Source organism: Spermophilus citellus, assembly GCF_964194105.1.
Source record: "Spermophilus citellus genome assembly, chromosome: 11".
Classification (NCBI taxonomy): Eukaryota; Metazoa; Chordata; class Mammalia; order Rodentia; family Sciuridae; genus Spermophilus; species Spermophilus citellus.
Window position 1 is genome coordinate 76,557,584 of NC_138192.1, and position 13,924 is coordinate 76,571,507.

The 13,924-nt window shown below is 33.9% G+C and overlaps 1 protein-coding gene across 5 annotated transcripts in view; it reads left to right on the forward strand.

The window, feature by feature from the left end:
• Positions 1 to 13,924, forward strand: part of MAP3K20 (mitogen-activated protein kinase kinase kinase 20) — a 181,490-nt gene that overhangs the window by 88,569 nt on the left and 78,997 nt on the right. For all 5 annotated transcript variants that reach the window (XM_081260661.1, XM_081260660.1, XM_081260662.1 and 2 more), the window contains 2 exons: positions 7,692 to 7,793; positions 11,827 to 11,892. In XM_081260661.1, coding sequence (XP_081116787.1) covers positions 7,692 to 7,793; positions 11,827 to 11,892 — 168 coding nt within the window. The remainder of the gene's footprint in view (positions 1 to 7,691; positions 7,794 to 11,826; positions 11,893 to 13,924) is intronic.

The window sequence follows — 13,924 nt, forward strand, 5'->3', positions numbered from 1 at the left end:
TGCCTAGTAGAGGCTATTCCTGTCTACCAAAAAGATTAGAAACTCTGCTGTTTCTATTGTACCCTTGATGTGTAATGCTTTGGAGAAGATTTTAGCCTAAGTAGGTCAATGGGCTATTCATGGAGTTTTCTAGTTATCTTGAGGTGAGGATGAATTGTAGAAATGGGAACTTGAGTCGGGGTGCAGGTTCTTTTCTTACTATCAGTTCCAAGGAAGATGTGAACAAATTCATTCTTGGCCAGCATATTCAATCTGAGTTACCTCATTCAAAGGAGGGAACGGAGTGATAAGTTTGATTTTATTTAGTATTTGTATCAAATTAGCTAGTCATTTATTTCATGCATCCTTTTAGCATTTCCTGCTTATACCTACCCAAATTCTTTGCTTAAATTGATTAGTTCTTGATGGATCTGTTTCCCTCCAGAGCCAGTAAGTAAGCAACTGTTAACATTAAACATTTCTTTAAAATAACATTTCAGAATTGAAGCATAATAACAAATTGTATACTTATTGCTCTCTTATTTGCCTGTTAAAGTTGATTATTAAAGAGATCTATTAGAGAAGTTTCAGTGTTCTTAAATGTATTAATTTAGTGATTGTTGTTTTTGCTAGAGATTTAGTTTTAACTCAGTGTTTATTTATTCAAACCTTTTCAGTCAACCTTGTGCAGCATTAGGATAAAGCTATGCTCTGTACATGGATAGCAGTACATATACCAACTAAGCCAAGTTTTGGGGTGAAATAATCCAGTGGATTAGGGATGGTAGCACTTACCTTGCCTCTTGAAATGAATACAAGTCTTAGTGTGAGGAGGTGAAGGGAAAAAATAAAGATAGGCAGCCAACAGACCTTGCTCACCCAGCCTAGCTAGATAGCCCTCTGTGAATCTTGTTATCTGTATCAGATGTTGTGGACTCCAAAAGAGGATGTTTGAATGGCTTTTGAGTTCGTATAACTTGAGTTTTTTGTTAATAGAAAATGTTGTTGCAGCCAGCAGCTATTGTCAGTCATACTGAGGGCTTGATAGAATGATTTATCAGAGTAATGGAATGGAATGAGTGCTGAAATGGGAATTAGAAGATCTGAGATCTTGTCTTGACTCTGCCAAAGCTTCCTAGATGGGTCACTGAGGATCTCTGTATATCTCGGTTTTATCATGTAAATGAAGGTATAAAAAGAGAGGATCTCTGAGAGAGAGAGTGTATGTGCACATTTATGCATGTGTGCTTGCTGAAACTTTTCATTACAGACTTATAAAACCTGATTATAAGGAGGCCTGGGGAAATGTCTAAGAAGCAGCTGCTAATTTATTTCCCTTAGAACGGATAAACAGTTACAAAGAAATGGAATAAGCAGAAACTCCAAAGTCAAGAGATAAGATAAAATAATGGGCTGTCTTGTCTTCGATCTTTGGAAATGGCTCAGTTCTGTACTAGTCTCATTCTTTAATATACATGCATACATACTATCATAAATACTTCCCTAGAAGAGGGAGGAAGGAGTTGTTAGATACTAGATCATGTAGCCCTTTTGTTGCATGCTGAATGGGAGGGGAACCCCCACCCAAAGTACCTGATATTCCAAGTGTAAAAAAGGGCTGCCAGACTGAGTCTCATAGTTTCAGGGAAAGCAATTTGGGATTCCAGAGACCTAGGGGGCTGCATCTTTGTTCTCAGGGGTGATAGCACCTCTTGTTTGTCACCTATTCCATATTGCCATTTTTTTTTGTTTGTTTTTATTTTTGTTTTTCTTGTAGTGCTAGAGATTAAACCCAGGGCCTCATGCATGCCAGACAAGCCCTATACTACTGAGCCACATTTCCAGCCCCTCTGTGTTACCTTTTACCACTACATTAAGAGAGGATACTAATTCTGCATGATTTGTCAGCAAGCCCAAGTTCTCATTAAATCTGACCATGGAAAGCATACAAATTTAAGTGCCCAATCTTATTTCCTTTAACTTTATACTGATTTATTTTAAGCACAGACACATTTAATTTGCATTTTGATATTGTGCTGATCTTCTTAGCCAATTAAAGACATGTCAATTTTTATTATAGCAGTTTACAGACATTTGCCCAAATTCATTTGTTCTACTGGTTATGATCCAAACTAAGTTTGGTCTTGGTGATATTTTATTATAAAGAGATTTCATGATAATGGTATTTGATTCAACAGTACTCAATATGTTTGGCTTTCTGTATCTGAATATTCCCCATTCATGAAACCAACAGAGGGTCAAAAATATTTTTAAAATAATAATAAAACAATACAAATAAATGAATGATACAACTATTCACATAGTTTCTACATTGTATTAGGCATTATAAATAATTTAGAGCTGAATTAAAGTATGGATGCTCCTCCTCTAGTGTTGGGATTTTGTCCTGATAAACCCTCCATTAAGTTGAAAATACCCTAAGTTGAAAATACATGTAATGCACCTAACCTACTAAACATCTGAGCTTAGCAACGCAGTGCGCATGGAGTATCGATTGTTTTCCTCTTGTAATCTTGTGATCTTGTGACTGACTGGGAACTATGGCTTGCTACTCCTGCTCAGCAAGAAAGTAGAAAAATTATTGTTCTCATATTACTGGCCTGGGAAAAAGTCAAAACTCACAGTATGTTTTCTACTGAATGTATATCACTTTTACACCATTATAAAGTTGAAAAATTATAAGCTGAACTATTCTAAGTTGGGGACCATAGTATATGGGAAGATTGCTTATGGTATATGTAAATAATATGTCATTTAAAAAATTTTTTTTAGTTGTAGATGACAGAATACCTTTATTTTATTTATTTTTATGTGGTGCTGACGATCGAACCCAGTGCCTCACACATGAGCGTTCTACCACTGAGCCACAACCCCAGCCCCAATATATCATTTTATATAAAACATGCATCCAGGAATTTTAGTATCCTGGTGGGGAGGGTCTTATCTTCATTAACTACCGAAATAAGACTGGTGGTAATAGTGTAGTAAACCTGGTAATTTCAAGTTGTTTTCTCAACTATTATCTATGAGATGAAATGGGTTAATTTTTAATTGGTGACTCAGTGAAATAATAAATTGTTTAGTTCATCATTAGAATAACTTTTAAAGTTATTTTTACATGGTTTTCAGAGTATATGACCTTCACTACAGTCTAATATGTTTGAAATATAGTTGTTTTTGGATCTCTGTCTGTTAACATCTATAAATTTATCCTAAGCTACAAGTACCCAAAGGCACAGAGTCAGGGTTGTTGGATATTTTAGTCCCATAAGATATAATAATCCTGATTCATTTCTTTTTCTTTTTTTAGTACCAGAGTTTGAACTCAGGGGCACTTAACCAGTGAGCCACATCCCCAGTCCTTTTTTGTATTTTATTTTGAGACAAGGTCTCCCTGAGTTCCTGAGGCTGGCTTTGAACTCGCAATCCTCCTACCTCAGCTTCCTGAGCCACTGAGATTACAAGTGTTCATCACTGTGCCTGGCTGACTCATTGCTTTGTAAAGTTGTTTGTAGAAAACTTGCTTTTAATAACTTCCTAAAGTCGTAATTCAGACCTTATAGTTCCAGACATTTCTTAATGTGTGTTAAGCTTTGTACCTCTAGTTCTCCTTTCTCCCCTCTTTCTTCCTAACACATAAAGAGCACAGCACCCAACAAAGAATACATATTTTTTAAGTACAATTGAACATTCTCCAGAACGTTTCCTAAGGCCATGAAATAAGTTTCAGTGTATCTTAAAGAATTGATATTGTACAATGTATGTTTTCAAACCACAGTGGAATTATGTTAGAATTTAACAATAGAAAGAAATATGGAAAATTTCCAAATATTGGAAATTAAACAACATGTTTCTAAATACCCCTGGGACAAAAATGGGATATTGATCCTGAAAAAAAATTTGAATGGGTTTTAAAATGTTTCAAGTTGAAAGATTATAGAATGCAGATGGACCAGTATTTACAGGGAAATTTATAGTTCTCAGTTTTAGTATTGATAAATTAAGTTTCTTCAACCTGAAGAAACGACAAGAACAAAGTAGAACTAAAGTAAGCCACCGAAGGGAACAGAACTCAATAAACTAGAAAGCAGAAAAATAATGGAGAAAATTCAATGAAAAAATTTGTTTTTAAAAAATCTTTTTATCAATAAAATTGACCTTTGATTAGATTGAACAAGAAAGGAGAGAATATACAAATTAGGGAAGTCAAGAATCAAAGAGATGACAGCTCTGTGGCTCCTACAGAAGTTTTAAAAGATCATAAGGGAATGTTATGAACAACTTTATATTAACAAATTAGTATTTAGATTCAGTGAACAAATTTCCTAAAAAGACCCTAGTTATCAAAAGGGAACCAAGAGTAAAACAATAATAAGCCTATCAGAAAAATTTTTGAATTAGTAACTTAAAATATTTCCATAAAGAAGAGCCCTGGCCCAGATAATTTCACTGGTCAGTTTTAGCAGCCGTTTAGAGAAGAAACAATACCCATCCACACTCTTTCAGGAGACAAAGTCTAATATTCTCTAACGTCAATATTATCCCTGAACCAAGCCACATTAAGACATAAGACAACTACATATCCCTTGTATAAATAGATGCAAAAATCCTTAACCGTATTAACATACCATAAAAAGGACTGAACACCAGAACCAAGTGGAATTTTCCCAGAAATTCAAGGTTGGCTTGACATCTGAAGTCATTTAATGTAAGGCACTATAGTCCATAAATATTCATATAAAGCTCTTATCTTTTATTATCTTTCAAGACACAGAAAAAGCATATGACAGAGTATAACACCCATTGATAATGAGACTCTCAACAGACTAAAGTAGAAAGAAATTTCCTTTACCTGATAAATAGCATTTACAGAAATCCACAGCTCGCATCATATTTAATGGCGAAATGCTTGATGTTTTCAGGGAGACTGAGGAAAAAACAACAGGTTTCACTCTCACCGTATCTCTTCAGCATGTACTGAAGGTTCTAGCCCGTCAGGCAGGAAAAAGAAAGAAATGCATCCAAATCAGAAAGGAAGAAGTAAAACTGTCTTTCTAACATCCTCTCTGTAGAAAATCCCAAGGTATCTACAAAAATAAAAATTTCTAAGTCTAGTATGCATTTTTAACAAGGTCACAAAGATCCAAGGTCAACATACAAAAATTAATTTTACTTCTATATACTAGAAATGGAACAAACTAAAAATGAAATTAAGAAACAATTCTGTCATAATAGTTTCAAAACGAATAAAATAGTTGATTATAAATTGAACAAAATAAATGTAAAATTTGTACAATGAAAACTAGGGAACATAACTGAGAAAAAATAAAATCTAAATAGAGAGATATTTCATGTTCATGGTTTAAAAGATTCACTGTTAACAAGATAGCAGTGTTCCCCAGGTGATCCACAAGTTCAGTACAATTCCTGTCTAAATCTCAGCATTTATAAAATTTGACAAGACAGTCTTAAAATTTATATGGAAATACAAAAGACCTATAATAAGACAAACCAGTCTTTATAAAGAATTAAGTTTGAGGTGTAAGACTGCTTTATTTCAAAACTTATTTTAAGTCTGCAATAATCAACACAGTGTAATGTTGGCTTAATATATATAGATCAGTGGGACAAAAGCAAGTCTAGGGGGAAAAACATTTGTGCATTGGTTTTCAGCAAAGGGGCCAAAACTATTCAATAAGCAAAAGATGGTCTTTCCAGCAAATTATGCTGAGATGATTAAAAATCCATACATAAACCAAACAAATTTAAATCCTTATCTCATACCCTAGACAAAAATTAACTCAAAATGCATCATAACCTAAGTATAAGGGCTAAACCTATAAAACTTTTAGAAGAAGAATAGGAGAAATTCTTCATGCCTTTGGATTAGGTAAAGAATTCTTAGATATGACACCAACAGTACAAGCCCATGAAAGAAAAATCTATAAATAAGAATTTTTACTCTTTGAAAAATCGTGCTCTTAAGAGAATGAAAAGACAAATGACAGATTGAGAAAAGATTTGCAAATCATATATCTAATAAAGGACTTGTATCTAGAATAAAGAATTCTTAGAATTCAATAAAACAACTCAAGAGAAGCCAGGCGAGGTGGCGCACACCTGTAATCCCAGAGGCTTGGGAGGCTGAGACAGGAGAATTGCAAGTTCAAAGCCAGCCTCAGCAACCGTGAGGTGCTAAGCAACCAGTCAGAGACCCTGTCTCTAAATAAAATACAAAATAGGGTTGGGGATTAGGCTAAGTGATTGAGTGCCCCTGAGTTCAGTCCCCAGTACCCCCCACTCCAAAATGGGTAAGAGATTTGAATGGATATTTTGCTTAAAAAACAACACACACACACACACACACACACACACACACACACACACACACAAGGAGCTCGAGGGTGTAGCTCAGTGGTACAGCATTTGCCTAGTGTATGTGACCAGGGTTCAATCCTCAGTAATGGGAAGGAAAAAATATACATATAAAAATAAAGAACCAAAAAGAAAAGATGTTAACTTTATTAATTACTAGAAAAATACAAATTAAAACTACTACAAGATACCACTAAAAATATACTTGTTGGTACAAGTGAAGCATAATCATAAAGACAGTACCAAGTATTGACAGAATATGGAGAAACTGAAACCCTCACTTAGTGCTTGTTGAAATTGTAAAGCAGTTTCATAGTTTATTAAGATAAACTTACCGTATGATCCCTACTCCCAAGAATCTATCTAAGAAATGTACATATTTCCACACACAGACACAAATGTTGAGAGAAGTATTATTCATAATATTAACAAAAAAATGGGGACAACCCAGTTGTCTCTCAACTGGTAAATGAATGTAGTATATCATACCATAGAAGAGTGTTCAGCAATAAAAAGGCATGAAGTATTGATACATGCCACAACACGAATGAACCTTGGAAACTGCTGAGAGAGCAAAGTCAGACACAAAAACCATAATTGGTCTGATTCCATTTATCTGAAATATCCAGAAAAGGCACACGGGTAGTGAGAAAAAGCAGACTGTCGGGCTGGGGGTGAGAGTAGTGATTAACTCTAAGCGGCTCGAGGGAATTGTTTAGAATGGCAGAAAGGCTCTGAGGCTGGACTGTCATGATTGTTGCCCAACTCTTGACTTTACTAAAAATCATCAAAGTGTGTACTTACAGGCAGTGAATTTTATGGCATGTAATTTATTCTTCAGGAGAGCCATTTTTAAAGGAATCTTCTCACTTTCTTGACCTTCTGTGCTTGTATTTTGAGAGCTTTTCTAAATCCAGATGCATCAAGGATTGGTTTGTTGACAGTTTGTAACATAAACTCTGATTTATTTATTTAATAGTATTTATCTCACAAGAATAACAACTTTTAAAGAAATACCTATTTGCCTGCATGTCTGTGTTTCAAGTACATTTTTCCAACACTTCTTTGTGTTTCTCAGTTCCTTCTAAATGGCTTTTGATTCTCAACTAAAGTTTACTGTTCATTTTATGTTAGTGGGCTTGTCTTTCACAGATTCCTCCTACCCCCAATGATATTAACTTTTAGAAAACACAGCATAGAATAAATTTTTGTATACTTTGGATGTCTTTTGTTAACTTTGTTGATGAAAATATAAAGTCTTATTTCTGAAATGCTCCTTGGTTTTGATTATGTGCTTTTCTTTCCTTTTAAAATAGAATATGCTTCTCTGGGATCACTCTATGATTACATTAATAGTAACAGAAGTGAGGAGATGGACATGGATCACATTATGACCTGGGCCACTGATGTAGCCAAAGGTAACATTGCTTGGTGAATTCTTATAGAATTGGTGGGAGCATTTCCTCACTCTGACATGGGGACTTAAGACAGAAAATTTTTTATTCTGTTTCTTAGATATTCTTTTTTTAGAACAAAAGTAATATAAAAAAATTCTGCAATTCACTGTACGTATTTTAGGTGACTACCTTTCAACTCCTGAATTCCTTTTCTGTTTTTTTCATCATTCATTTCTTTTCCTAAAATAGAGTTCTGCAAAATTAGTAAACTCCAGGGTGAATGTTTTAGTCTTGTTTTGTGACATTGTAATTGACCAGCTGCTTGACACTTTAAGTGGAAAAATTATAATTCTGTTGTCCATGTGAGAGTCTCTCCCTAGTATCTAAAAACATGATTTATTGTAGGATTAGCTCCACTCATTTTGTATACATAGTAATATACTAAAAATAGTAATTACTCGCCAAAAAAGTTTTCTCTTGCCATGTAAGAGCAACTCAGATTTTATTTTATAGTCAATGTAAATTTGGATATCACCTTTGGAAATAAAATAGTTTTAATATGCAAAATCCCTAAACAAGGTGTCTACTCCCCCACCACCTACCATAAATTCCTACAGGGACTAATGCTTTCTAAAGCAATTCAAATTCCATTTATTTTTATCTTTTTTTTTTCCATTTTTCGAACTGAACATTTTTAGTTTTATTTGTAACTGTCAGAGTTACTTTGGAAACAACTTAATCTAAGTAATGAATGCTGGTAGTTACATTTGTATTCTGGTAACCTCTAGGAAGCAAGTGTGTCCTCATTTTACTGAAGGCACTTAACTCCTTTGCATCTTGTAAAGAGAACTGCTCATACTTTGCTTTCAATGCAAGGTCACCCAGTGACTTAGGAAAGCAGTAGTCTATCCTTCTGGGAATTATCTTAACTGAAGTTTTATGCATACCTGTCAAATTCTTCAAATATGGAGAGTTAAAATTTTTCTTAAGGTTTCGTGCTAGATTCTGCTACTAAATGATGTTTTATTACCTTATAAGAATATCAAGCTCTGTGTTTCGGATGAACTACATAAAGCTTGGGTTATATTAATGAACTTAATTGTGTATTCATGCATCAGACATCTCAAATCAATCTTGAAATTTCACATTAAGATGTTTTCGTGTGGGCTGGAGTTGTAGCCCAGTGGTAGAGCACTTACCCAGCATGCATGAGGAACTGGGTTTGATTCATTACACCACATATAAATAACTAAAATAAAGGCCCATTGACAACTAAAAATATTTTTTAAAAAAAAGATATTTTCATGTAACATCACAGTCAATTCTCTGCATGTCAGAGGTATATAGGAACCACTTGTGTGTAAGCAAGATGATGTGTTGCCTGCAGTATTATGGAAATATATTTACACAAATGGAAATGCACACATGGCTCTTCTTGACACTTAACCTTATAGACATTTATATTTAAGGTGCTTGGCCAATTACAGCCATGATATTACTTCATGGCACTTAGCATGGGTAGACAACAATGACAGAATGACATCAGCATTCTGCTTCGAGTTGTCCCTAATAGCCTATCTCTCTCTCACACACACACACACACACATACACACACACACACACACACACACACACACACACACACACACTGCCCCACCCCACCCCTACCACATCATTTGTATCTGGGGCAAGTCTCCTGGTTCTAGCACAGCTGTGACCTCCTGGAGTTTTTCAAGAGTTCCTGACTAGCATTAGAAGGGCAGGAAAGAACAGAACAGAATAAAGTAGCAAAGTAGAACCTGAGGTAAAGGGTAGGAAAGGAGCTGGGGGAGTAGACACCCTGAACAGAATCCAAATCTATGAAGTAATAAAAACCCTTTGCCAGATTGATGAATTGGTCCGAAAGGCAAGCACTAATGTATCTGGCCTCAGCTGAGGATGTCTTTACCTATTTATAATTATAATTTTTTAACTTTAAAAGATCCTTTCAGATGGTCTATAAAAAGGAAAAACAATTCTTTAGGAATAACTTCAAACCTCTCTAGAAAGCTAGAAGTAGAACTTGGAGATTAAATAGGAAAGCTTGACCTTGTTGATTCTATTTCAAGTTCAGCGAGGCACCTCTCAGTTTTAACTGTGATTTGAAGTTACTGAAACAACTATATGTTGAGAAATCAGAGACTGAATAATTCATTGCATGAATGAGAGTGGACCTGTGCATTTTGAAGTAGGCATTGCTCACCATCATTGCTGTTGAAAGAGTTACGTCCTCAAAGCTAAAAAAGATTCACTTGTTTCTGGATGGGAGGAGGAATGGGAGTTGAAGCAGTCCATCTGAAATTGTCACAAGTCAGTCAACAGTGCATAAAGGAACAATTAAGCAGATCAACTTGGATCCAGCCTCGAAATGTCACCATTAATTCCAAATCCTCCCCAAAAGTCTTCTCAATGACACCATCAGATTTTTTTTTTCTTTTAGGAAACCCTGAACATTAAGCCTGATTGACATATTTTTCAACCTTCTAAATGAAGCCTAATTATAGTTGATTTTATAAAAACAAATAGAATTTTATATGATTGTGATTACTATATAGTAATATGTACACTAAATATTATTTAAGTATATTCCATACATTGCACATAAATAATTTATGATACTTTTTTAATAATAATCTGCCATGAGGAAGAAATTGCCTGTATTTTAAGCTTTTATACTTGAAACTGTCTTTGTTTCTAATAGTAATTAAACAGATTCTACCTGAAAAAATTTCAGGGATTTGTTTCTAAATCAAGAGAGAGGTAGCTATGAAATTGGATCATAAAATTATTAAATGTTACCCATGTTGTAACTATTAAATTTTTATAGTTTGAAGTATTTAGAACTTCATATTAAGAGATTCCCTTTGTCCCAATTGCTTCTTTCTTAAGAACATTTAATTTCTAATACTTTTGTTAACTTCCTTCTTTTCAGTGATATCATTATATGATGTTTACACTTTTTCTTATTTTCTTTGTTCATTCTTTTCATGTTTCTTCAATATATAATAATCATAATAGTAGCATAATAATAGATTATTAATAAATTAACTTTTATAAAATTGAAATATTCTATATACTTTTAAAAATGAAAGCCTAGTTATTAAATTGTTTTCAGTGGATAGTTCATTAACAAAAGGAACCTGTTTGATTTTGGCAGTGGAAGGGGCAATTTTCTCCATTATTTAGAACAGAGAACTGGAGAAATAAATACTCAGTAGAAAATATTTTTTTCTTTTATTCTAAAGGTGTAGCTAATACATACTAATGAAAAGAGTCAAACACTACTAAGGAGGTTACCACAAAAATTATCTTTTAAAAAGTCTAATTTTTTATTCAGAATAATGATTGCATTTAGTTTATACTTATGTATCTTGATTCATATTATAAATATGTTGGAGAGAATTTTGTAGTATGTTTAAATAAAGATTATTTCAAAGATTTATCCTGGTGAAAATATTTTAGTTTACAAAATAAAATATTTTGTAACTACTGTATATTTTTCTATCTTGAGATCATAAAATCCTTTACCAGTCATAACTCAGCAGTCCTCCCGGCTTCCACTCCTACCCTATCTTCATTCCCAGGTCTTATTATAATGAGTACTGAGAAAAATAAACCAGCTGGGTAACTGCAAACCTGCAGATATTCATATACAAGTGGGAAACAACTTTAGCAAGTGCAGAAGGCAGTTGGTAGTGGGATACCTAGTCATGGAGCACTTTTTCCAGTGGTTCCCATGCTATATTCATACAAACTCCAGAAAGCTAAGGTGTCCTTATTAGGTATTGTAAGAAGCTAGCTGTACCAAATTCCAACCTCTAAGAGATTAAGACATAAATTTTGCTTAAATAAATGTTACTAATGTAGACATAGCCTATTTCTGTTTTATCAATCCTGGAAGAATAGAGCATGTGGATTAGTTTTTGCTATTGAATTCTTTGTGAAAATATGCAAGGTAATACTGATGCAGTATTGAAAAATATTAATAGGTCTTTTTTCTTTCTTGTATGAAAAGGAATGCACTATTTACATATGGAGGCTCCTGTTAAGGTGATTCACAGAGATCTCAAGTCAAGAAATGGTAATGTAGTCATATGTTTTTTTTACACATTACAGATTACATGCACCTGTATATAGAAATAAGGATCATGCTTTATTTATCCTTTGTTTCCTGATGTTTGACTCACTACTGATACCATGAAAATTTTCCACTGTTAATAAATATCAAAATTCTCTATATTGTTTGAGGAAGCTGCATAATGTTCCACTGTATGAATATAGCACAGAATGTGGACAATTTGGATTGTTTACATTTTTTCCTATGATAAGAAATGTTTGGTTTAATACCTTCCAGCCAAATTTTTCAACACATCCCTAATTTTTCCTTGGAGTCATTTCCTAAAAGAGGTATTGCTGGGTCAAAGTGTGTAGTCATTTATTTTTAGTTTTCTATGTTTACATGGTTCTCTGTACTAGCATTTTTGAGTTTCATTTCTGTTACTTCTTCATTATATGGTATAAATTTTTATGTCACCCTTGCCCATATTACCTGGAATAGTGCCCAGAAATGATCAGTATGCTTAGGAGTTTGGAAATAAAAGCCTTTTTTCTTTTCCTTCTCTACTTTTGTACTTTCTATAGTCTATTTATGATTCTTTGTTTTATATTTTGGAGAGTGAACATTTTAAAATAACTTGCAGTTAGACATTACCTTCAAGTAGGAATAGTGACAGTGCTTCTTCCATTACATCACTTCAAAGTTATGGGAGAAAGGCAGTAAGATTATTTAGCTATAGCAGAACTAGCTCAAGCAAACATCAAAGTTTGCTACTTTAAAGAAAAAAATCTCTCTATCAATTACTTTTTTTTTATTATTTCCAAGCAACTTGCAGTAAGGAGGAGAATTATTTATTTTAAGAAAATCTTTAGGTCAGTGTTGCAAAAAGGGGTGTTTGATAGTAGTGTGCTTCTTAGAATGGGTAGCTATAACAAGTAGAGGAGGAGGACCAGGGAATGAGCAAGGTATGCTTGCTCATACTTAGGACTGTGAGGTCTGACTGGGAGGGGTGGGAGAGATGGGGAGGAAGGAAAGTTGTTGGCAGCTGCCCCTCTTCAGGAGCCCAGGTTAGACCTCCAACCTAGCCCATTTGACTCTGCCTGACTATCTTGCCCTCTTTAAGTCATCATTTATCCTTTGGCTCATCTTAGAAGCTTCCTGGAGCTAAACATTCTTGATATAAATGACTAATATGAAATCATTAGGAAATAATCTAGAATCTATTAGGAAGTATCAGAGTTCTATGTCTGGAAATTTTCAGTTCATGCTCAGAATTTCAATTTAAACAAGTTATTTTATTTCAGTAGATTCTATATCTTCCACAAAAGAATAAATTAACTAATTTGTGGGTTTATCTGTTCTATCAATATGAAGACCATATAATAATGGAGAATTTTACTTTACCATTTTAAAAAATTATAATCTGTACAGTTATTTGATAGGAGCACAAAACTCAAATTGAAAAAATAAAGATTCAATTTTTTGCATTTTTCCCCTGGAGAAAAGGAACAAGAATTCCAGTTTCTATGTTATACATTTTTGTAATGTTATTTTTAAAACTATTTGTTAATCTTACAATAAGAGAAAGCACTGGAGATTTTCAAAAACAATTGAATGTAATATTAGCAGTATTTACATTTTTATTTGCAAAAGTTTGTAGCAAACGTCTAACACCATGTTTACCCCAAGGCTATTTCTACATATGAGGTCATGCAAAGATTATTTTCTCCATTTATCAAAATCATTAGTAGCAGCTAATAAAAACCTGTACTGATTATCTACCATGTTCAGGCAATGCGTGGCTTACAAAAGAAATACCAGAAGCAGTACTTCAGTATTCTGTCCTTGGCCTTCTCTCCTCTTATGGTCTTATCCTCCCACTCCCACTTATACCTTAACATTCCCTTGTAGGTCTCAATTTCAAAACTATCTATCTGCTTATTAGACATCTGTGTATATATTTTACATGACCCTAAAATGTATTTTGTCCAAATTAATCTTTTCATCTTCTCCTTCAATCCTAAAAGACTATTCCTGCATCCCTCTGCCAGTGACT